This window comes from Fulmarus glacialis, unplaced genomic scaffold (genome assembly GCF_000690835.1).
Source record: "Fulmarus glacialis isolate BGI_N327 unplaced genomic scaffold, ASM69083v1 scaffold6339, whole genome shotgun sequence".
Taxonomy (NCBI): domain Eukaryota; kingdom Metazoa; phylum Chordata; class Aves; order Procellariiformes; family Procellariidae; genus Fulmarus; species Fulmarus glacialis.
The window spans coordinates 8,821-35,407 of record NW_009232515.1 but is presented as its reverse complement, the minus strand read 5'-3'; the positions used below and the strand labels follow the sequence as shown (position 1 = coordinate 35,407).

Here is a 26,587-nt window from a genome sequence, read left to right as displayed (position 1 = left end):
CCAGCCTCAACTATTCTGTGATTCTGAGCTTGAAAACACATCCCGTTTTATCTTCAGATAGTTTAGAAGAATGACCCTGTTGAAGCTTTTGTATTAATGTGACACAGGAAGACAAGAACAGAAAATGGATGACTTCTTCTTTTTGTTTTTGCATGTAGCTGTTAAATGACCTTTTCTATATAATATATATACGCACACACATATGTATATTTTATATACATTTATATATGTATATTTTATATAGACAAAGCATTCAGTGAAGACTCATGGTCCGTGGAAGTGCTTTCTGTGGTTTGAAAGATAGAAGTATGCACCTTAATTGAGAGTTTTGAAAGAATATTGCATAGAAGATATAAAATGAGCTGTTTTGTTGTAGCCTTGGATCTGAATACTCCAGCTTACGTTACCGGGCCAAGTACTTTCCTGAAACATATCAGAGACTAGTTTTCTAAAGATGATACTGTGAAATAATCCACTTAAGTTTGTTGCACCATGCTGTCGAGCAGAATGCTCCTCAGATGTTGGCTGGTCTAGAGCCACTCTTGGGTAACCTGTCATGGGGAGCCTTGGATTGGGAAATTGGTGGGCCTCCTCACTGATCTTACGAGAGTCTTTTCACCTCATGTTCCACGTCAGTGATGAAGAAGAGAAATAATCCTTGTATGTCACTTTCAAGACACAGTACATAGGTCTCTAAGAACAAGCAGATGCTTTGGCATATGTGCAGATGCTTTGGCATTGTATTTGCGAAACTGTAATGAAATATCTAAAAGACAAGAATACTTTCTTAAATTTGCAACTGTGAGTCAGTGGGTGCATACACAAAGGTAATTCAAATGAGGTATTTGCAAGTTGGTTTCTGAATTCAGAATGTAGGAGGGAATAAGTTATCACCTTTGAGCAAGACCCCCCAATATAGCAATCAGATGCTGCCTTTGGGAGGATGTGTGTTTGGTTTTTTGTTTTTGTTTTTTAAGTATCTTTTAGAAGTCTGGATTCTATAAGTCACAGTTATCCCCGCTTCTCAGTTCTCTACTCGTCTAGGCTCTGGCTTTAGAGAGAAGTATGAAAGACTGCAGCAGATGCTGCTTTTATGCACTCCTATGAGAATACAAGAGGTGCAGGAGCCATGTGCATCCATGCCACTGCCCACGTGCACTGGATTGTTCCAGACTACGCCTTAGAACTATATGGATTGTAGGATGTAGCCACTAATGCTGTTGAAATGTGAGCCATTTAAAAGGCATTTTGGTTTACAATTAATGGGCTTTTCGAGGCTTGACTTGTTGGCTGCTTCCAAATTAGAAATGATCAATACAGGACTTTAAGCCAGTATCATATATCATCCCCCCATCATTTATCATCTTATTTGATCAGTATAGGAGGTACACGGGTCTGTTTGGCAGAGGGTTAACACAACGTTCTGAAATTGCTCAAGTTTGTAACGTTCAGAGTAATTGCTGGAACTGGTAAATGTGGTACAGACTAGTGACAGATAATAGCATTCAAATCTTTCGTGATGTGGTATTGTTTGAAGGTGTAACACACATCTTGAAGTGGGAGGTTGTTGGTGAAGATAAGACTTTTTTTCTTCTATGCTTTTTCTTCTGCTTCTTACCCGATTTGGATCTATTTGGGAGATGAAAAGCATGCTCCTGATGGGGCTGCAATGCAGATGGTGGTAAGAGTACCAACCCCCCCTTTTCTTTGTCTCTAATCTTTTGTGTACATGTCTTCCAACGTCAGTGCAATCCTCTTTCTTTTCCACTCACCACTTAATTCTTGCTTCCTTTTAAGGTACTCTTATCAGTCTCAAACTTAGGTCAGTTTATAATACACTGCTGAAAATCACTTCACCATGAGATACCTAATGAAAATCTTTGTCATGTTCATACGACAAAGATGATGTATGTGAAGAAACACTCGTACCATTTTTGAAGTAATTCTCTCAGATAAGCTGAATGTTACAGAGGAAAGAAAAACACAAACTTTTTTTTATTCATAGGAGCACAGAATTTTGATGTCATCAGACTTTCAACGTATCGAACAGCCTGTAAACTGCGGTTTGTACAAAAAAGATGTAATCGTAAGTTATAATTACTCTTTATCTTCAAAAATTTTTCGTGCATGATTGTTTCAAGTATTCTACCCATGTGAATTTTAAGAATAGCAGGAGTAAGCAAACATTTTATCAGATGATGGTTACTTAATGTTACTTAAACTAAACAGAGATTAAATATATAGTTAAAAAGAAGCAGCAATCTTTGTCCAATACTCTATAATATCTTCAGTTTTATTCTTTAATGTTTCAAAAGTTTAAAATATATGGGCCAGCTTGATGTATTTCAGTTGCCCTAAGTGTTGGGTGCAGGCAGTCTCAAGCTTTTGAGCTCCTGTTCCATCATGGTGTACTGCAAACCACCCAACAGCTAGTCACAGGTATGAGTTTGGTGGTGCATACTACAGTCACGAGCATGGAAGTGTCTGGATCTGATCATGGTGGCATATACGAAATGTAGCAAAAAATTCTTTAAGTTCACACCATACTAGGCAGTGCAGGTTTTCTCATTCTCTTCCATGGTCCTTTGACCTTGGATAGCTCACCAAAGCAAAGGTTAACCCAGGGGTGAATAGGTGACACTACTTTGCATTCTGCTACCACTGTTGAATTGGACAAAGCAAAAAGCAGAACAGACTAACGTACGCAGGAGTAGGTCCCTCCTCCCAGTGAAGTGGAATTAGTGTGTGTCTGGTGTGGAAGAGGACAGGAGAACCCCTGAGGGGTCCTGTAGAGGACATGTGCAACAGCCCTCTGCAAATTGTAGCTCCTCCGTAGCGCCGCTGACCCCGGGATGTGTGTGTCTCTTAGGGCTGTTGTGGCAGTGCCCGCAGTGCCTTTAGTTTGATGGATGGCTTACAACTTTTTCATTCCTATGGAAAAGTGTTAGTTCTTGTCTGTAATTCACGCTTTTGAATTAAAAACCTCTCTTAATCAGTAGAGAGGTATTAAGAAATGCTAATTATAGTACATTGCACACTTTGGGCCCAATTCACTGATGCCATGCATATGCCTTGAGTAACCTTTACCGTACATTTATGTCTGGATGAGGCTGTGCATTTATGATCTTTGTCTGGACCACAGGGCATATGCTTGGTGTGAATAGGTAGCTTGGCTTTTATCGTGGTGTGGGTTTTGTGTGAAAAATATAAAGACGATTTTTATGTAAGAAATGTTGAAGATCACACTCGTACTTCAGACCCTTTTTTATAAGTTAAGGCAAATAACAAAAGTTGTGAAGTTGGCAAATAAGTCTGTCCTTTGTAGCTGTTGGATCACATTCAGTTTGGACTGATGGATTACTGTTGTTCCTTAGATGTCTTCTCCCACTATCATGCATACCTGTCAAGCTTTGAAACATTTTAAAATATTATTTAATGTGGTTCTGCAGATCAGTTACTGTGGTTTTGGAAAACTTTTTCTCTACATTGTTAACACTTCTTAGATATGCGCTAAGATACGGCAAGGGTAATTTAGGGAAACGCTTTGGAGCTCTAGACTTATGTTTACATGGACTTGGCAACTGGATCAACTGCAGACAGTCATAGTTTAACTGGAACATCAAGTTCCTCCTTCAATACTCAACTCCTAGTCAGCATGAGGACATTTAAAATTATTGTAACCAATTTGTAGTGGATTTAGGATATGGCTGATGTCTTTCTCAAATGAAAATATCTAACTCTGCTAAAACGCACTGCATGATGATGGAAGGTCGCTTTTCTCCTTTATGTAGTTTTTCTGTCAGAGCACCAGATGTTGAAGGGTGGAATAAAAGGCATGCAAGATGTCTGGGCACTGCTCTGTTACTTTAAACTAGCTGACACGAATTATGAGTATGAATATCAAGAGTCTGTCTCTCACTTTGAATACAAATAAGTAACTGTTCATTCCAAAATAAAAGCTAACATAGTATTCAGAAACAGTACCATAAAAGTAAGCTTGCATGCATTACAGAATAGAAGTTAATTTTTTTTCCTTTATTTTTAGTTCATCTTGTTGATATCTGGAATATGATTGAAGCCTTCCGAGATAATGGCCTTAACACTTTGGATCATAACACAGAGATCAACGTGTCTCGACTAGAAACAATCATTTCATCCATCTACTACCAGCTAAACAAACGCCTTCCTTCTACTCACCAAATCAGTGTAGAGCAATCCATCAGCCTCCTCCTCAACTTCATGATAGCAGCATATGACAGGCTAGTAATTCCTCTAGTTGTATTCTTAAACTAATTTTCTCTTTTAGTTAGATGAATGCAGCCAACAACTGCATGAGTCTCTGGCAAACTGTCCGCATGCTGTTTCTCAAGTTCATGAAATTGTGTGTTGCACATACACACACGTATATTTAATATCATAGTAGTGCCTGCAGAGGTTTACATTGCCAGAGCAGCAATGCTTTGTCTTAAAGATTGCTTTCTTAAGAAAGATGAGTTAGTGCCTTCTGGAACTTGCAGACTGCTGTAAGCCGTGTATCTGAACTGAAGATGAAGTGAAACTGTGTTCTGCAGACTGTGTTAGAACATAATGTTAACCTCATGGTGGTATAGCACTGTTTTAAAAAGTGAAAGTGTTTTATTGAATCTTGATCAACAAGACCATTTTATAATGCTACCTTGTTTTGACAGTCAGCTTGGATCCTGTTCTAACATGCTGTGACCCCATAAAGGCTAATTCTTACTTCTTGGCTGGAAGAAGCTTGATTTCTTGTTCAGGGTACTGTCTAGGCATTTCCTTGTGTCTAGTTTTATGAGTTTCTTTCACAGCTTCTTTCTTCAGGGATCGGTCTGCTAATCTTCTTGAGTAGATGTGGGTTCTCAGAGTAGCAAATCTCTCACTGTTGTTTAGCACTTCTTACTTTTTGTCTTATCTTTCTCACACTCAGCTATTATTTCAGTCTTTCTTCTGCTTTTGCCCTCTCCTAGTAGAGAACTGCTTGTGGCCAGGAAGCTGTCACAGAGACTGAGGAGTTTTACCCAAGACAATCTGCAGCACCGAATATGCCAAATAGTTGTTCTGTTTGTAATGTCCAGACTTTGATCCTTCCTAATGTCACGACTTCTTATTGTCACCAAACAGAAGCTAGGTTTCCCCCCCAAAAAGTCCAAGAGTTCAGAACAATCCCTGTCTCACTAAAGACAGATAAAACCAACACAAAGCTCAGAGCAGGAAGACTGCTATGACAAGGAAATCAAATGTGTATTTTCCTGTTTAGTTCTGATTTGGTATTAGTTGTGAGACGAGTTGTAAGTGTTAGTTAATGGGTTTAGTTATTCTGAGACCGTTCATACTAGAAAAATACAGAATTTAAAAATAGAAACGGTCATGTTTTCGGGGCCTGGCTCAAAAGATTGAGGCTTTAGTTAAAGATATGGTTTTTTCCCCCCCGCCCCCAACCCTGCAAGTTCTGCCTCTTCTGGAACCCAAGCAGCATGCTTGATCCCAGCATAGTACCACAGCTTCTCTTTAGCTTCTTCTGCCTGGCACGTGGGATTGAGAGAGAAGCTGGGATGCTGCACTGCGTTGTGCAATGGGAGAGCCAAGAATAAGAGGAGAGGCAGGGCTGAGGCTCCCTCTCCAGGAGTTCATCAACATGGCAGACATTTATTTAAAAAAAAAAGTACAGATCTGCACTGGAATTGCATCATTGGGGTAGCTGTGTGGTTGCTTGAGTGCACGTAGCCCAGTAGCTTCTTACAAGGTGGTGCTGGTGGTAACATCACAAAGTCATTAGCATTCTACCAAACAGGTACAGGAATCAAAGATTTGACTAGTGTTTTCCCCATGGAAATATTTAAGTTAGAGCTTATGTTAGGTAAATATGAAAAATGCTCACAATGAACACTTCACTGGGACCAGTAGAACAACACTGATCATGGTGCAGAAATGATGGCTCATACTGCATCAGTGGTGAGTTGTGCGGAGGAACGGCTTTGGTACGATGTTCTTCACTGCTTTCTTCCACAGAGCTTTGCATGGGTGTTTGACAGTTTATTCCTGGTCTGTTTTTCCCAACAGCCTGTCATGGCTTTCCAAAGTCCCTGACCCATTACTGGCACCCCGGAGTAATGGCTCATTCCCTGACCCCATTTGACTGTTTCAGGACAGTCAGTTTTTTATTTCATCGTTTCTAGAAATCGCATTTGATTTGACATTGGGTTTAGTTGCTCCAACTGCTTTTTTCTTTTTAAATTGTAGGTATCAAACCACACTGTATGCTGGTAGTAAAGCAGCGTGCAATAAGGGGGAGGGAGAGGATGACCAACAAACAAATGAGGAGTGAGTTGGCAAGCAAAGTGTGGAGTGATGTGGTTAGGAGGAACCTCGTAATTAGCACAGCAGAGCTGGAAGGGGCATATATGTATACGTAAGGAAATGCCTACAGATCAGCATTATGCAGAAGGGTCTCGTGGCTTTTCTGGGAAATCAGCATGACTGGGTGCCTCTCTGAAGTGGCTGTATGGTATTGCGTGTGGCATGGGCAACAAACAGGAGGAAGGAGAGGAGGTCTGATTCCTCTGGAGGACATGTGGGAGAGCTGGCACAACTGGAACGGGTTCTTTAGGAGGGACAGACGAGGAGGGGGAGTTGCCCTTTACACGAGAGAGCGGCTGGAGTGCATGGAGCTCTGCCTGGGGACAGAGGACGAGCCAGCTTGGGGTTTGCGTCAGGATTAGTGGGCAGACTGACATGGACATCATTGCTGTGGGCATCTGCTACAGGCCGCCTGGTTAGGAAGACGTAGAGGATGAGACTTTCTTCAGACAGCTGGAAGAAGCCTCATGTAGGCAGGCCCAGTCTTTTTTAAACAAGTCTCCCAGTTCTCTTTCCAATCCTGAGAACTCCTGATTGTTACAGAAGTTTCAAAATCATCTTGAAAGTTTTGCCCTTTTTCCTTTTGATAGGGAATTCAGCAGATTGAATAGCATTGGTACAAAAATAGATTTTGGCAAGTTGCTTAATAACTACACCTCTACCAGATTGCAGGGGGGATAGGTTTAGGTTTTTTCTTGATTAATAAACAGAATGTGAGCAGAAGCAGGCCTAATATCTAAGGGCACCATAAGGAATCTTTCCAAGGATAAGATTTTTTCCTGTGAGGAGATATTGATGGCTTTAGTCACTTGTTTTTCTGGAAATTAATTCAAAGCTGAATTCTTTTCTGAGAGAAAATGAATGTCTATTAAAAAGAAAAGGTGGAGGGGGGCAGAGACTATAACTTATGGAAATTTGAATTAGCTGGTAAGATTTGCTCAGATAAAAGTGGAGGTCAAGGCTTTAAGAGGATGAACTTTTCAGACAACCAATTTCAGATGTAGTCAAGTCTTCTTTTTTTTTTTTAATTTTACACACAGAGGCAGTGCCAACCTATTCCTTTGAGAAAGCTATTTAAGAGAAAAGACAGAAACAAAATAGGGTAGCTGAGATCTTTGCCTCGTTGTTAATTTTATAGCCTTTATATAGCTTGAAATAAATATCTAAGGTGTTTATATTCTCCCTTTGTTTAGTTTCTTTAAACAGCAGTTAAAAGGGTACTGGATATCAACAAAGTGATGGCCTTTGAGTCACCATTCCTCTTCACAGATCTTCCTGCAGTTGTAGCTCTAGGAGAGATTGCCACTCTTCTGTAGAGGGAATATTTGAAAGATACTCTTTCATACAGAGAAATAGTGTATTATATTTCGGGTACTTCTCAGTCTGAGAAAGATTAAGAGCCTTTATCTCACCATGGAGCGTGTGTTACCAGAAGATATTTGCATATTAACCCTGAGTGTGGGAGGGGAAAAAAAACATTATTTGGTCAATTCCGGATATCTCCGTTTGGTTGCTTCTCTGTCATTGACATCAGACCTCATCACTACTTCAATACCATAAGCCAATATTTACTTCAAATAATTTGACTCTTAACACTTTCCAAGTGCTAGTCTTACAAGTGCAAATGTTAAATAAGCATCTCCTTTCCACTGAGAAGTATTCTAGAGTTTTTCTAGATCTCTTCTAACACTCATCGTGTATTTTCCCCGTCATCGTATTTCCCATGATAGTACAAATTTTCTGTCCAATACATTTAATTACAGTTACTTAAATGTATTTTAATTCTTTTTCTCCTTTTATATGTGACTTTAACTTTCTTGGTGGTTTATCAGTCTGTACCACTGTTGCTGTTTATAGTTAAGGATAATGACTCAGTACATTTCTGTCTGGCAATAAGTTGCTCAGAATTCCAACAGCTTTTACCCACATTTGCACACATTTCTTTTGCCCTACGCACCACTAAACTAACGTTCTACCGACTTCACAGTAACAGTGGATTTACACTGACATCGCCACACTGTGGCTGTCTAATATCATATGTTGGAAGTTCTCCGACTCCTGTCTTTATTACTATGAAAGGTGGTAGAGAAATTCAGGAGAGAGGGAGGCGGGATGCATGCCTTCTGGGCCAGCACTAAGCTGGGAGAAACTGTTACTGGTACCAGCTGTGCGGTGCTTTAACCCAGCAAGCCGCCTTCTGTGCTTCTGGTGGCTTGCTTCCCACATAATTTCATCCTTATCTTTCTTTTTGGTAATGGGAATAATAGATGTAGCTGTTTCTACATACCATACCGTGCTGAATGGGCTTTTTCAAACTCTCCATAGAGACAAATTCATTTTCTCTTGCTGATATTAGAAAATTATTCCCCAAGTGTGCCATCTGTTCTGATAGCACAGCAGCTTTATTAACTTAAATTAGAATAAAACATTGTTCACATTATTCCTGTTCTATGTGGTATATTCAGGATATCATACAACTTCTCCATTAGCTGTCAATTACTGTACTGTTTTTAGAATGAAATGTGTATTTGAACATCAGAGTTTAAATCAAGGAGTAAAAATGTAAAGCAACTAACAAAGGGTAGCAGAGGAAAAAAGTGAGATGTTTTACAGTGAACAAATGTATTTTAATGGAAAAAATATTTTTTATAGGACAGTTATGGGATGAACAAGACAAATGATAGTCTCATCTGTGCCTTTTTCCTAATTCTGCAAGGAAATTTGATTTGTGATTAGACACTTGTTAACTCTTCCAATATATTAAAAATGCTAGTGTTATCACTGTTTCAATGTTATATTAAATAGTTCTGGCAGATCTTCGTAGTTAATGGAGGGCATTTATGCATTTCCTTCCTAGGCCTCAAGTATTTTTGTTACTTATCATTCTATGTAGTAATGACTTACCATGTAATTTTTTTTCACAGTGAGGGCCATGGGAAGCTGACAGTATTTTCAGTGAAAGCTATGTTAGCAACAATGTGTGGCGGTAAAATACTGGACAAACTAAGATGTAAGTATTTTGAAGCAAATCAAACCGTTTTATGAAATATTTTGTTTCCATTACTGGCCACATATATTTTATTGTATTAAGTTCAGAAAGCTAACTTTTTTGCTTATTCAGCGATCTTTATACTGAAATGAAGCTTGCTATATTAATGTTTTTGTTACACATGCCATCTGCTGGCCATAAAACATACTGAGGTTGTTACTGGGCAGGCTTTACAAGTACATTTGTTTATTTTGAAATGCATGGGCACTTCTTTAAATGTAAAACTTCAGGTCCGATTTTTCTGATAGTAATGTCAAATTTGTTGTCATTTCCACTGTTTTGAGGATGTTGGGGGGCTTCTGTGTATCTTCTGCTTCATCTGAGGTGCTCTCTGCGTCTTCTCATTCTGTAATTCCAGCTTCTCAGTTCTTATTTTTTAACTCTTTTTTTTATTCTCTTTTCATCAATCCTTTTTTTCTTGTTTCCATGAGCCTTCTGCTGTATCAGTAGAGAATCAGTGATATCCATAAGCATTGTTTTTGTCCTTTAGTAGTAATTCTTGTTCTTCTATCTTTATTAGTGGCAAGGTGTACTGTTGTTATGGGTGTGTTTTCTTTTCATTTCCATCCTGAAAGGTTGGGAAGTTAATCTTACTGTCAGTGCAGATTTTACTGTTCAGGTCTTGTCATTTCCACCTCCCCCTAAATTCCCTTTATGAAAGTTATCTTGTAATAATTTATTCCTCCTAATCTCCATGGTTGTCATTCACTGTAAATAATTCTTTAGACTTTTCTACATCATTAAGTTTCTTTATTATATTTGCTTTAAAACTAGCAACGTGAAATACTAGCATGCTGAATTAAACTATATGACAAGATCTGAAAAATAGATAGGGAGAAATCATTGCATGCATATATTAATATTAAGGCTGCACGTGTTTCAGTACCAGAAAATGCCATCTTTTTATCTGGTAGTAACTATAAAACTCTGTGATTAAAAACAAAGCTGCAGGTGACTAAAGATTAGTGTTAAATAAAGGGGACAGGCATATATGACCGAGGATATTTAAGACTTCTTAAGCATTTTTAACAAATGCATTACCTCTATAAAATAAGCAAGATCAAACACTGGGGGAAAAAGATAGAGAGTATATCTGCTCAGTAAAAGATTACATTTTGGATTTAATTAGGATAAGATTTGAGGAGGTTACAGTAGATGAGCAGTTCAGCACAGGCCTGGGACAGAAAAGGAGCATTATTTGTAGAATTAGCAAGAAAATACTGAAACGCATCAAGAAAATGGCAACGTGACTTTTAGTAGAAAAACCACTGGAATTAAATGTTAAGGAATCAGTAAACTTTTGGTGTTTTCAGACAAAGACCTAGATATCATTCTGGAAGTTAATTAAGCCTCAAGTTATTGATTCAAAAGGTAGCTAGTTAGGATGCTTTCACCTTAAGGACACCTCATTTAATAGTCCTATTTAACAGGTGTGTCTAGTCTTAAAACTTAAAATTTGTGCATTTAATGTACTGTTCTCTCTCTCTGTCTTTTCATAATGTCTGCTTTTCTTCCTGGCATTTGAAGCTTCCTTTTTCCTTTTTCTTATTCTGTTGGCTCCTGTTTCCTTTACCACTATAACTTTCCTCTTTATAAAAATTCTTAACTGATGTTCATACACGTTGGAGGAAAGGCTTTTGACTACTTTCACTGAATAGTGCTGCTTCTTACAGCTTTGTTATATTACTTATTCTTGCTTGTATCTTATCAGCTGACCTTTAGTTTGCATTGTACCTCTGGGATCCTTCCTCCAACATCTGCTGTCCCTTTTTTCTTGGTGCGCTTCTGTTTGGATGTGGAGCATAATTTTCAAAGAGCATGTGACTTTGTATTTGACATGTTTTGGACAGTAGCAATTCTGGTTTTTTTAATTCAGTGTTAAAACTGAGTTCCTCGCCTTTTCAGTATGTTGCTCACACTGACTTCCCATCATTTGATGTTTCTGGGCTAGTTCTTACGACAGTACTAACTGTTGACCACACCCATCTAAAACCTGGTTTTGGTGAGGGTTTTTTTTGTTGTTCTGTCAGGTATAATATCTTATGAGTCAACTGAGAGAGAAAAATTCCTTTACTCATAACTGTAGCAGTAGTACTGATTTGCCACTGCTTTGTATGGTCATGGCACTTTCTTCACGTGCACCATCGGCCGTGAGCGCTCCTCTGTCACTCCTGGATGCTCCTCTCTGCCCTCATGCGCTCGATGCTGTCTCTGCTTAGTTGGAGAGAAAGTTAACAACTGGACCCAGCTCACTATTATTCTCTGAAATGCTCACAGTGCAAGGTTATACACAGAGGCAGAGTCTCGGCACATGATCAACGAAATTGTCCAGGGAAAGGGGATTTTGGCTAATTTGGAATCAAGATTTTTAGGAGTATAGGAAATCTGTGCAGGAGGGAAAAGCTTTCTCTAAACCAGGATAGAATTAGGCTGTTGACTTTTCAGACAAGGTCATAGGACAGCTTTCTGTGGAATGTGGGAGAAAATCCGAGATTCAGGATAGTAGGATCTTGTAAACCTTCTGAGGGCAGAGGAGAAGAGAGGAAGTGTGTGGTGGTGTTAACGGAATAAGTTTCTGAGTGTCACCAGAACTCAAGAAAAGTAATAAAATAGCTGAACTACTAACTGTTGGTTACCTGTCTTTCTGAAAACTTTCTAAGGGGCAAGGGAATGGGAAGAAGAAAGTGTCATGTGAAGTTTGGGAGGGGAGATGTGGGAAGCTGCAGGCCTGTATACCTGACACACGTTCTGGGCAAGCTGTTAGTAATAAAGAATAGAATTTGTTGACACATGGATAAATGAAATTTTATTGTTGGGGGAAATGGCTTTTTTGAAGGGATGCCTCATAAAACCACAGGAGTTCATTAAAGGAGGCAAAAAAAAAAAAAAAGGTGGACAAAGGAGTTCTGGCTGATGCAGACTTCTTGGATTTCTGAAAGGCATTCAAGAAGATCCCTTATCAAACGCTTAAAGACATTTAAAAGTTTGATGAAAGTGATGAAAGCTGGGATCTTTGCACGGGTAGAAGATTGGCTAAAGGGAATCAAAAAAGAGCAATAAAGATCCTTTTTGTATATTGAGATTGGTGGATAGTGCTGGACCTAAACTATTTTTAACACTGTCGTAAATGATCTGGAAAAATACAGTGAAAGGTGACAATTGGATACAAGTAAATCGGTGTAGTAAAAGCTAAAATAGACTGAAGAGTTGTAGTATCATCTGACAACACTGAGTAACTGTGAGATAAAATGGTAGGTGAAGTTCAGCGTGAATATATGCAAAGTGGTGCATGCTGGAGGAGTGAAGTGTAATCCTAATGTGATGCACAGAAAGGTGAGCTAAGAAAGTTGTTGCTCAGATGAGAGATCTTGGAGCTATACTTCTGTGAAGATGTTGACACTGTTTAGTAATGGCTAAAAAATATATGAAATGTTGCAGAGGGGAAGGACATGAAGAACAAAGTGGAGCAGTCAAGGCACTCTATAAATCCATGGTGTCTTTACGCTTTGAATGAGTGCTGCTCTAGTACCCCCGTCTGGTACGCTGCCCTTTCCGGTTCTGATACATCTTTTCTGAGAAGAACAACCGAGATCATCAAAGGTAGAGAAATCTTTCTGTACAAAGAACAACTAGATAGAGCAGGATTCTTCAACCTGGAAAGAAAAATGGTGGTGAAAGGACAGTGTTCTATAAAATCACGAGCAATGTGTTAGTGGTGAATAGAAAAGAGCTGTTCCTTTCCCCTTCCAGTACAAGAACTGAAGGGCAGTAACTCAGATTAGCAGTGACAGATTGAAACAACAAAAAACAATACTACTTTAAACTTCACCGAAGGATGTTGTTGGTATCAAGCATTTACACCATTCGATTACTCCTTGAACCAATTTCACTGAAGGTAAATTCATCAAGGGTTGCTGAATGCAAGGATACTCTCAGTGAGTGGAGGAATATTCTGGAAACGTGCTTGCCTGGGCCATCTCCTGTTGGGATAAACAGACTTTTGATCTGATCTGCCTCAGCTGTTCTCATATTCTTTATTTCTTCTTCTGATCGTTATGAATATGCTGTCTTGTTTTTTTTCCCCTTTCCTGTCTTTCTCACCTCTCTCTCTGGTTACTGACCCATTTCATCACTGAACAACTTCTGTTTCCAGTTTACTTGTTCCCCTGATTCCACCCCCACTCCTGCACTGCCTCCGCCCCCTTTCCTAACCAGGCTGTCGGCTCCGGCTCAGCTGGAACGTGAGGCTTTCTGGGAATCCTGGAAGTTGTAAATGTTTTTTTTTTCCTCATCTTATAATTTATATGAATGATAGTAACTTGGTCTCTGTACTTGCATATGTACAGGCTTGTTTTTTTAAATTCTGAAAATGTGAACAAATTGAGTGTTTTTCAGTCCATACAGTGTCTGGCAGCACGTATGAAATGGGAGTTGTTCAATGGTACCACTTTGCTGTCGCTGGAAAAGATTATTTCCTGTGACATGATACTCCTTGCAAAGGAGTTCCTTTACGTGGTGTGCAAGGTAGGAGTTGTAAACACAGCCTACTGCTATGGACTTTATGATTTTTGTCATAGCCTTTTAAGCCCAAGAAATGCCGTGTGAAAATGTCAAATTTTGTGGATTCGGATGACTTCATTTTGGCATTCAAGTAGATTCATTGTGAAGTAATTAGTGCTTCCTTCCATGTCATTTCTGCAAGTAAATTGCAAACAGAACTTCGAGTAAATCAAGACTCCATCCTGCTCATTTTAAGGGCTGTCTGACTTCTCTAATGACTGGCTCTACCTGTGTGGTGCTCCTTGGCTCCCTCGCATCACTAGCTCCTTTTTCCTCTCACCATCTGGCTCTGATAAGCCTTTAGCGCTTACTGAACTTCACCCTAAAAATTCATACAGTAATGTATGCTAAATCCTAGGTTTCATATAATAAAGGTCCTGAAAGTTAATCTGCTATAGATGAATTAGCCTGATTGTGGGGTTTTGATTTTGGGGAGAGGGTATTTTGTTTTTTGGAGGAGTGGGGGTGAAAGGGGAATTATTTGTTTTGGTCCTAATCAGTGGACCAAAGTAGTAGTATTAATAATAATATGTGGTTTGTTGTGGTATCACATCTATTCAAACTGAGCAAGCTCAGTACATTATTTTATACAAGCTTTCTTACATCTCATTTATTTATAACAAATGTTAGGAGTTGCCACAACGTCTGATCTGATCAAGGTAAGGCTGCTGCAGTGTCATGTCCCCAGTCCACCAGTGGTGAGGGTGGGCATGCATTCCCAGTAGGAACACGCGCACACAGCTACACGCATCAACACAGACAGAAAATACCCAGGTGAACGTGAACAGCACCGATGACCTGGTTCTGTTCCCCCCTCGGCCTGATCAGGATGAAACTGTGGCAGTGGCATAAATATGTACGTATATGCACATGCCTGTACAATATGGATCCCTCCAGTGACTGGCCTTAGGTGCTCATCTATCTAGTAGCTGGTCCTTAGAGCCTCTTAGATCCTCTGGTCTCTCTACTATCTGTCCCAGACTTATGACCTCTCTGATACCTAGCTCTCAAACCCTAATCACTAAATTTTCCTCCAAAAGCATCTTCATAATCTCCTTGTAGGTGCTCAGGTGGTATTATTAGGTTTTCTCAGTGTTTTACCTTCTCCAGGCTGAACAATTGCTGTTTCCTCAGCCTGCCCTCACAGGGTAAGTGCTCCAGCATGCTGACCATCCTTCTAGCCCTCTACAGAGCTCACTTCAGTTTGTCTTTCATATCCTATGATTCTCAACAATTCTGTGATTCTGGGGGGTCCCAAAACTGGACACAGTGCGTAGAGGAGGTCTAACAAGTGCTGAGTGAAGGAGGATAATCACTTCCCTCTACTAGCTGAGCTCCTGTTCCTACAGCCCAGGATGCTGTCGACCACCTTTGCTGCCAGAGCGCACTGCTGGCTCATGTTCTGCTTGTGATCTCAAAACCCACAAGGACCTTTCCAGCAGAGCTGCTCCCCAGCCAGCCAGTCCCCAGCCTGGATCGCTGCCAGTCGCTTCCTTCCCAAGGGCAGGACTTTGCATTTGTCCTTTTTGAATTTCATACAGTTCCTGACGGCCCGTTCCTCCGGCCAGTCCAGGTCCTGCTGGATGCCAGCCCTTGCCCTCAAGGGTATTCACCTGCTCCCCCCAATTTGGCATCATCTGCAACTCTCTCAACTCGACTCTGCACTCTGGCACCTCTTTCAGATCATTGATAGACATGTTGAGTGGGACGTGTCCCAGGACAGATTCCAGCAGTAGTCCACTTGTTATTGGTCTCCATGTAGAATTTGACCCATTATCCACTACCCTCCAAGCCTGATCATCCAACCAGCTACTCGCCCACCTGGTTGTTCACCCATGCAGGCGGTGACATCCCAGCTTGGATACCGGAATATTGGCGGTGGGGGAAGGTAAAAAGCCTTGCTCAAGTTGAGGTGAATGATACCTACAAATTCAGTCATCTTATCGCAGAAGACAATCGAGCTGGTCAGGTGTGATATAGCCTCGGTAGATCCATACTGATGGATCCCAGTCACCTTTTCTTTCGCATGCCCAGGAATGTGTGCCAAGAAGATTTGCTCCATGGTTTTCCCAGGAACCGAAGTGGGGCTGACTGGCCTGTATTTCCCTGAATTGTCCATTTGACCTTAATACGTACTTTGGATTAATGCCAAAACAACTGCATGCACACGCACACACAAAAGCACAGTCAAACTAATTAATCTGTTAAATTTATTTTCTTGGCTTTCACTGGTATTTAACCTAGTATTTAACAAATAATTTATGAATTTGTACGATACAAATTGGCAACTTCATAGGAATTGTGAGACGCAGGATACACCCTAGAAAATGAGGGTGCTGGGGTTTTGTTGCTTTGTTTTTAACTTACTCAGAGAAATGGTACTTCAGCTGAAACTGTACAAAGCATCGGGCAAACGCCTTGATTGGAAAACACAGAACAGTCAATTTTGGCAGTTATAAGCAACTGAAAAGAGGCTCTCAAGGGAACTGTTGGGCAGGTTTCATAGATGATATTATGAGCTCTGTTCTTAATGTAAAAGTTTTACTACAAACATTTGAAAAAAGGAAATCACGAGTTGCACAAGTACCGTTTTACATTGGTATTTTGGGGACTGAGCAGTGGTTTTTTTGTTCTAAATTTTTTATTCTCTCTGGTTTAAAAAAAAAATGTTCATAGCATAGTAGCATTGAACTGAAATTTTATATGAGAATTAAAGTATAATACCTTGTCATCAGGAAACTTTATTGGCACATAAAGGTGACCCTGAGGTGAGCTCTTGATAAATTATACTGTTAGCCGCTATTTAGCTTGAGGTTTTCTCTTTGAGGGTAATTTACTGCCCTTTAAAAGGGCAGATGACTATATAATTATATCCTACTAATCTATATCTTTTCCAATTTCACTGGTAATTTCCCATGTGGAAGTTTCCCACGTAAATGAGTTCAACTTTGACTATAAAACCACTTTTTTATGACTGCAAGTTATAGGTTAGTGGGGTTTGGTTGGTGGGTTTTTTTTTTAATTTACCCTTGATACAGCCTGTTCTATTTTATCTCATTTTCAATTTATTTCCGTAGCTTTAATTAACTTTCTCCTTAAAATCATTTAGATCTTGCATACTGTTGAGTTCAGATTAATGGACTGTATTTACCCAGAAGATTTCTGTCCTTTTTTAAATACAAGTACTGTCATGTTCCAGTCATGTTCTACCAGTCCCACCTTGACAGATTTATTACTAGACCTTCAGTTTTTGTGCATGTGCCAGTTCTGGAGTGATTCTGATCTAGAATGCATTAGGATTCTGGAAGTTTGGCGCTCTAATTAGTTTTAATTGTTTCCATAGTTTTCATTTGTGTGCATTTTGATCTTGACTTTTCTTCCACATTCAATTTTCAGGTAAAATTTAATTTTTCTGCTTGGCTTAATTTTCCAAAATACAGCATTCCCTCCCTGAACCCCATTTATCTTTTTTTTTCCTTTTTTCTTTTTTTTTCCTTTTTTTCTTTCTTTTTTCTTCCCCCGTTATGCCTTATAAAATTATTCAACAAGGGCTTCAGACCTTCACTTCAAGCTTGTCTGTTTAGCCAGTGATACAAATTCCAGATAGCTTTATCATCCTTAACTTAGATATTGTAGGCTTCTTCATGAGCTCGTTCATTCAGGAGATTGGAGTAATTTCTCTAGTTTACTAGAAATATGCCTTTCTGAAATAGTCTTTTTTTTTTTTATGGACCTAGTTTTGATCACTTAAACTAAGCTTATTTTCTGTCAACATATCCTTTTTGATGTTTAATTACTGATGGTGTCTTAAATAACCTCATAGATGATTCAGTGGCTGTTTAGTGAAGAATTCTGGTATCTGTCACATCTTGGAAAACTTTAGGTCTTACTAATATTAGTGTTCTTATTAGAGAAATCTTTCTTTATAGAGTAATCTGACTCTGCAAGGATATCAGAGACCCAGTTTTGCTGTTTGAAAGATTTGTCTTTTCCAAAGAGATTTTTGATCTTAGGACAGTTCTGCTTTATCTGTGTGCAGCTGTCCTAGTATTTTATCACATCGCTTTCTTACAATGCTATCTACACATCATCTCCTATATGTTTACCTTTCCTGAGACACGAGGGCTGGGGGCTTTGGGTTGGTTGCGTGGAATGGCTGGAGCAGAGGGGTTGGAGGGGTGGAGCTCAGTGCGGTAAGGGCACGGAGGGACCGCAGAGCAGGAGGCTCGGGAGACATCCTCCATCCACGTGCCTGTAGCGAGGAGCATGGCGTGGGAGTGAGAATACCTGCAAAACTGCCCTCCTCCCTGCCACCTTCTGGGACCACCCTCCCTACCTTTCTTTTTCCATATATACACAAGATTGCTGAACATCTTGCTCGATCCTTTTTTTGTTTTCGGAAATATATTTAGCCCCACATAGCTGATTAAAAAGCATACTTCGTTTCATCATAAACATTTTTCTTGTGTAAGGATAGAAGTTCCTATTCTAGCTCTTCAGTGTGCGCAGCATGTCTGATATAAAATTAGATCAGATTTCCTCTTCCCCATCTACTCTGCTGCCTGGCCCACGAGTTTTATCCTTGGAGATGCAGTCACTGCACCCCGGTTTCTGACCGATTTACTTCTGACGCGCTCTTCTAATGCTGTGTTACTCAAATTCAACATGCAATATGGTTGGCATGCGCCAGATTTACCAGGAGTTTTGCCAGTTTTGACTTTGTGATTCTTACAACTTTTTTTTAATTCTAGGAGACTTTTCAAAGGATTTTATGTAGTTTTATTTTGAAGGTGACATGAAGATGTAATGTTCTGTAACTTTTATAATGCCTCCTAGCTCCTGCTTTCTTGTTGTTACAGTTAATGCACTAGCAGAATCTTTTCTCAAGACTGGGTGAGATGGGATGGAGGAAACAGGAAGATTTATATCACAGCATGTTCGAATACGTTCATTTACAAATTTTATCTTGAGAGCAAGTGATAAGAAATTATGTTCAGAACAAAACAAAAATAAATTTCTTGGGGTTTAAATGGAATGAAATAATTTTTTTTCTTTTCTGTAGTAAGCATGTATTTACTGTAGGGTTTTATTATATTTTCTTACAGATATTTTCTCTCAAATATCAGATTCAAATGGACTAATGATATTTACAAAGTTTGATCAGTTTTTGAAAGAAGTTCTAAAACTTCCAACAGCTGTGTTTGAGGGGCCTTCTTTTGGATACACAGAGCATTCTGTACGGACCTGTTTCCCACAACAAGTAAGAGTTAACAAAACAGGATTTTTGTATTGCTTGTTAATATAGTGCTTTCTTCTGAAGTCCACTGGCTGCTTTCGTTGTCTGGGGTCTGGAGGGAGGGGGCTTGGTAATATACACTCTGTAACCTAAGCAGTTTTAAGAAAGTCTGAATAATTTAAAATAGTATGTCTAGGTTTTAGGCAATTAAAAGATTTTGCACAATGTTAGTTTGTTCCCCCTCCTTGAAGGGACACTTCCCCATCAGAAGAACAGCAAGGATCACCTATTTCTTTTCTAAAACATGAAACACAGCATTTTTACTATTGTCCCTTGATTTTTTTTTTTAAGCTTTCTCATTGTGTTAAGAGTATTAGTTTCAACAAATCACTTGCTGGTTAGTTGGGTCTGTACAAAATAAATCAATTTCACTGTTGTGCTTATTGGTATAGCTGTTTTTTCCAAAATATTTCCATTACATGTAATGTTTGGAGTAGATGTTGTAGTAATGATCTTAAAAGAGCTTTTTATTTCTTTATACATTTTAGTTGTAATTTAATTGTTCCAAGGATTTGTTTCTAATTTGAGATAATGTAAATAGTATAAATAATCCTTAAATCAACTGTAAACATGAACCTAGAGAATCTTAGGCCTAAAATTAAATGTTTAGACTCTGGTCATGATTATGTTCCGGAAGAGATATTTCTGAAGTATTTAGATTTAGAATTTATAGTCACTTTTGCTAAATTTAAGTTAATTAGCAACTAATATATTTGAAATACAACACAGTAGGAAGCAGCCTTTGATTTAGGAAATGATGAGGCCTGTTTTACTAACAGTGTAATTAATAAATATTTTTTTCTGTTTCAATACCGGCTGAGGCATTTGTGGGCCATACCTGTTCCCACAGACATGCCACCCTTTCTGTTATGTCAGTGCAAGCTGTTTATGCACGTAGGGAAACTGATCCGATCAAATCAAGTTTCACGTAAGTGGCACTGCTGTGCCACTGACGGCAAAGGCAATGGGGATGGGTTTTTGTTTTGTTCTGAAGCCTACACTCTGGAAGTGACCGTTTCTCTCTTACCCATGAAGAGAGGCTAGTGTAGCTAACTAGACCTTGACAGTTGACTGGGATTTTTAAGATACTTGATGCAACTCTCGCCATGGTAGCCAAGTCAGGTATAGTAACTGCCCATTTGCACATGGCTTGCCTGCAGCATGTCTTAGCACTCTTTGACTTTGGATCCATAGAATGGCTTTCTATGAACAAGAAAGCTAATTCTTCATATTGATTCACTTTTAGAAATTCCTTTGCTCTAATTTTATTCAGCAAAACAAAATCCCTAGTGTGAGGCCAGGTTTGTAGAGTGGTAACAGTTTTTTTAATTAATCCAGATATACACCGTACCCCAAGACAGTTCTTTCATTTATTTGAAAACATTGAAACAAACAGGTCCTGGAAAGTAGATGGATAATCTGTCTTAGATTTAATTTCATTTTCTTATGCCTCCCAGGTTTGAGAATAAGCTTCCCAGAGGTACTTCTGTGATATTCTCCTGTTACAGTCTACCGTTTTGCTGAAATTCTCTCCAGACGGCATTGTTAAAGCTGTGGGGTTTCAGACTTTGGCATTTACGTGACGGACATATAAGCTACATCTGTACTAGTTAACTGAACAGTGCCAGGAGCTGTTCTGTGGTCCTAAGGCCAACTGGAATGGTCTAACCACTTCCATACTATTAAACTCTCTTATTCCCTCAAGCAGCGTGGTTACATGGAAACTGTTTATTAAAAATGATTCCTAGCTGATATTAACACCTGATCTGGATGCTAGAGTCATTTGGGAGAGTGAATGGTTGAACCAGGCACAGGTTTAATAACATAAAAGCATGCATGATTGCGTTTTAGTGCCAGGAACATTCCCTGGTGTTACTTAAACTACCAAGAGACAAATCCTTCCTGGCCAGCTGTGGTTCCTGGCTATTCATGGAGGTCCTGGTTCTGGGAGCCACTTCTTTGAGGTGCAAAAGGCTAATAATTTACTGCTGTCTGAGTGGTGAAAGGGCAGATAGGCAAAGAAGTGTCAGTGGTTGTATACACTCTACAACTCTCTTTCATTTCTTGGGTCACAGATGGAATAATTCAAACTTTTTGCCCATGCAAACTGGAGTTTATTGAGATGCTTTTGGCAAGAGCTGCATTCTTTCTGATGGCTTCCAGATATATAAAGAACTTCTAGTAATAATTTACTATTCTAGGTCGAGTGGGGGCTTCCACAGATGTAAGATATCATGTCATACTTTTCTTAAAACTTTTGTTCACTTGGCTACTGTCCATCTATTTGTCATAGAGATGTTGTATCACCATGACATTCCCTTCCTTAGTCAGAATCCTTCTGTATTTATGGCACAGCCTGTCCTGTCATTGCAGAGTTGTATCCACTTCATATCTCATTTACAGAGCAGTTTAATTGCAGCGTTTCTACTGAGCTGAGAAGTTTTACTTCAGAGACTTGGGAGCTAGGAGCTTGGCTTCTGTAGAGTCAAACTGCCTATTACTCTGTTGAAACTCAGCAACACAAACTGTACAAGCAGGCCTAGATAGGCGTTGATTTGTGCATGCATTACTCACATAAAAGCTTTGCTAAAGCATTGGCTGACTTAGGCTTCATGGATGGTACGGCTGATAGCTGAACCAACTGCACGAGCTTAGCAGTGTCAGAAGGATGGTCAGGATGTGCAGTCTTGTTAAAGCGAGTAATAAGGATATATTTATTAAGGACAGGATTGTCTTGTGTTTAAAGTGTATGGTGTAGATATACTCTGATAGAGTTGCAGTTTAAGCACAAGATGCAGGACAGTTAGAGATACAGGTGGGGTCTAATACACAGCTGCTTAGATCGGTATAACTTGTTTTGATCACTGTAGAGTTAAAAATCACATACCTCTATGTTCGCTCAGGGGTTGTGGTTTTGTGCCAGTATTTTGTGGGGAAATACATGCATTAATATCTTGTTGGAACAAGCATGTTGGCAGTGTAACAGTAAAACTGGCTGAGTTTTTGCTATTGAAGCAAGCCTATGGTATTGTTCTAAATACAAGAAAAGCATTGGTATAACCTGCCACTGCACCCACCTGCAAGAAGATCTGAGACTACAGCGCTATTAAGACAAGTACATAACAGCAATTGGTAAAAACAATTATTACAATAGGATAGACAGTAAGCAGGTGATTACAGAAAGTATCTATGCAGAAATGCGTTTGTTCTCGTGGGGAGCATCTGACCCTCATGACTGATTGTGCCTTCACATTTACTAATTTTCAGTTTATGTTCTTGGAGCTTGGAACCTGCTGGCAGATTATTTGGTTGGTTTTGCATCACAAGTGGTGACTGAGTGATGTTTTTGTGGTTGCTCCATGGTTGGGTTCTGAACCCAGTAGGAAATGTTAGACCAGCTACAAGAAAGGGCTTTACCTAGGTTCCTTCTCTGACACATTCATGATTTCCAGGAGAAGTAGACTGCTGTTTGCTTTCCTGTCAACTCAGCCATTACCGAGAATGCCTGTGCCCAGACAGACAAGATGTAGTACTATAATGCTGCATGATTCTTTTTGGTCAGTTGGTTGCAAAAATACAGGTCCCTATCTGTATCGGTGGAAAAAAACCTACAAACTCTGTGTCCCTACTGCCCTCTTGTGAACTACGTGGAAGTTGCATCACTCCATACACAGGCTTTGACAACTCGTGAGGTACTCACTGCTTAAAGGAACCAGTTTTTTTCTTAGAGGAACATCCTTGTCTATAGCAGAAAGAAGCTCTCCTGCTAGGTTTAGGTTCTTCTGCCGCTGTGCGTACCATATATCACTGTCTAATCATAGAGTCATAGAATCATAGAATGGTGTGGGTCGGAAGGGACATTTAAAGATCATCTAGTCCAACCCTCTTGCCGTGGGAAGGGACATCTTTCACTAGATCAGGCTGCTCAAAGCCCCATCAAACCTGACCTTGAACACTTCCAGTCATAACCTGTTCCAGTGTCTCAGCACCCTCATCATAAAAAAATTTCTTCCTCATGTCCAATCTAACCCTACCCTCTTTCAGTTTAAAACCATTGCCCCTTGTCCTGGCACTACAGGCCCTGGTAAAAAGCCTTTCTCCATCTTTCTTACAAGCCTCCTTTATATATTGAAAGGCCACAATAAGATCTCCCCAGAGCTGCCTTTTCTCCAGGCTGAACAACCCAAACCTTCTCCATAGGAGAGGTGTTTCAGCACTCTGACCATTGTTCTGGTCTCCTCTGGACCCGCTCCAACAGGTCCATGTCCTTCTTGTGCCGTGGGCCCCAGAGCTGGGCGCAGTACCGCAGGTGGGGTCTCAGGAGAGTAGGGTAGAGGGGCAGAATCCCCCCCCTTGACCTGCTGGCCACACTTCTTTTGATGCACTCCAGGATAGGGTTGGCTTTCTGGACTGCAAGCGCACATTGCCGGCTCATGTCCCATTTTTTGTCCACCAGTACCCCCAAGTCCTTCTCCTCAGGGCTGCTCTCAATCCCTTCATCCCCCAGCCTGTGAATATTGGGGATTGCCCTGACCCAGGTGCAGGACCTTGCACTTGGCCTTGTTGGACCTCATGAGGTTCACACTGGCCCACTCCTCAAGCCTGTCAAGGTCCCTCTGGATGGCATATGGCATCGCTTCCCTCCAGTGAATCAACTGCACCATTCATCTTGGTGTCATCTGCAAACTTGCTGAGGGTGTACTCTATCCTGCTGACCATGTCATTGATGAAGATATTTAATAGTATTGGTCCCAGTACAGACCCTTGAGGGACACTACTCATTACTGGTTTCCACTTGGACATTAAGCCATTGACCGTAACTCTTTGGACGCAGCCATCCAGCCAATTCCTTATCCATCTAAGAGTCCATCTATCAAACTCTTGTTTCTCCAATTTAGTGGCCGGAATGTTGTAATGGACCGTGTCAAAGGCCTTACAGAAGTCCAGGTACATGCCATCCATAGCTCTTCTCTTGTCCACTGATGCAGTCACATCATAGAAGGCCACTAGATTAGTCAGGCATGAGTTGCACTTCATGAGGTCGTGCTGGCTGTCTCCAATCACCTTCCTGTCTTCGTATGTTTCAACATATTTTCCAGGAGGATCTGCTCCATGATCTTAACAGTCATGGAGGTGGGGCTGACTGGTAGTTCCCAGGGTCCTCCTTTTTACACTTTTTAAAAACAGGTGTGATGTCTAATGGATCCTCGTTCTTGTCTCCAGAAAACTTGTCTGTCTGTGAGCAGTATTTATTATTTGGAGTAACCTTCATACTCTTGTATGTGAAACAGTATGAGAGATGAGAGCCAAGTCAAAATTGAGAACCTTGGAGGCATGTTTATGTAGTTGTACGATACCTATACAAGTAAGCAACTAGGAAATTACATTAAGATTTGAAACATACAATCTGCACATCAATTACAGATGATGCTGCCATTTAACATCATTAGCACAGTGGTTCCTGGTTATGCAAGCAGCCCTTTCTGGTCTCAGACATCGCATACCATGATCAGTTAAAAACTGTAGTACTCCTTCTATCGGAAGGCTTGGTTCCACATATTTAGAGTGTTTCGTCGCCTTACCGAGATGTGCATTTGTTAAAAGATTTTAGATTTTTTCATCCCCAAAGAGAGGCGAAGGTAGGTTGACTGTGTGTTGTTATTAATAGCCCGAAGGATGACGTGGCTTTGAGGCAGAGGGAAGGCTGGGATTGCCAGGCAAGATCCAGGTGTTCATTCTTTTCCAGGTAGTGCATCTGATGTCGTATCTGGCGAAGGAAATTCTTGGACTCTCTTGTAGCAGCAGTTAACTATTCAGGGAAAGCTTTTCATTTACTAAGCAGAGAGACTGGAACAAGGACACCTTATAAAAGTTGGAAGAAGTAAGATTAAATATTTCTTAGAATTTACCTTAATGGTAACAGGGGTAGATGAATATAATTACATATTATCTCTCCAGTTAGCTGCAGAGGTATTAGATGTATCTATTTGCCACTAATCACGAAACTGTTGATGCTTTAAATATAACTCTTTAATTAAAAAACAAAAGACAATTAAAAAAACCAAACAACCCACAAACAAACAAAAAAAGAACAAACAAAAAACACCTTAATTTTTGTTGTGATAGTTGCAAGTGAAAGCTACAATTAATTTCACGGCTCCTAGAAAACCAGACTGGCTTTTCCTCTAGCTCTGCTTACCCTCCCTATTGTGGATGCTTTTTGGAGTAACACTGCCATATGCTAAGGTGAGAAGAAAGTGCCATCTGACCAGCTGGTCTTCTGCCTACGAGAAGTTCTTAAGCATCTAGCTTATTGTATGCAAAAGCCAACATATTCTTTGTTTGTATCTGTAATATTCTTAGCTGTTTTTCTTAACAGTTATCTCCATCTGTTTGTATTTGCAACAGAAATCTTCTCTTGCTCACTTGAATTTGAAACTTTAGAAAATATTACTCTTAACATGCCCGACTTCCTTCTCCTAATGATTTCATTTCAAAAAAAAAATCATTTACTGTATGGATCATGTATGGAAATTAGTTCTAATTACTCTTTTTTTGTGTGTGTCTACTTTTTTCAGTGTTGTCTGTATGTTTGAAATACTGTTTTCTACATTGTTAAATAACCTCCGCTCACATTTGTTGTATCCCTCTTCAAAATAAGAATCTTTAACTGCAACTTGGGAACCAATCCTGACTGACCAGTCCTCCATTTCTTGGCGTTTTCTGTTCATCTGTTTATCGTTTATTTTTGTATTATTATATCGTGTCTATACTAATACCTTCTTTGTGGTGCTACTGTTTGCCTAATATAGATTGAAACTCCCTGAGCAAAGAAGTTGTGATTTTTATCTCTTCATAGGATATGAAATACTTCTGGTAGACAGAAGTTGAGTCATAGAGAGGTTTTTAAGGCTGAAGTAGTTTTTGGTATATAAAATTGAAATTTTTCTTATAATTAAGTTGTATTTCTTTTTTCTTTGCAGAAAAAGATCATGCTAAACATGTTTTTAGACACATTGATGGCTGATCCACCTCCTCAGTGCCTTGTGTGGCTGCCTCTCGTGCACAGACTTGCCCATGTTGAAAATGGTAAATGGAATATTTTCTTGTTCGAAACATGTGGTCAGAGCAGGGTTTCTGTTCAACATATGTAAATAGGCTGTCCTTTCTCACGTAACGAAGCACTTAATGCCTTCATCGTTCCCACTTAACGGTCTTAGTCCCAGAGCATTAAAGCCCAGACTTTTGTTGGAGTGCAGAGTGTTCTATGCTTCTGGGATGAAGACCGATTCTTTATGAAATCATCA

The 26,587-nt window shown here is 39.8% G+C and overlaps 1 protein-coding gene across 1 annotated transcript; it reads left to right on the top strand.

Moving 5' to 3' along the window:
• Positions 1 to 1,129: 1,129 nt before the first annotated feature.
• Positions 1,130 to 26,369, top strand: LOC104071822 (dystrobrevin beta-like; the record flags this gene model as incomplete). Its single annotated transcript, XM_009584925.1, has 6 exons — positions 1,130 to 1,197; positions 1,971 to 2,086; positions 4,046 to 4,259; positions 9,300 to 9,385; positions 19,090 to 19,244; positions 26,264 to 26,369. Coding segments are annotated over exons 1-6 (745 nt in total), but the record flags the coding sequence as incomplete, so codon positions are not given.
• Between the last annotated feature and the right edge of the window lie 218 nt (positions 26,370 to 26,587).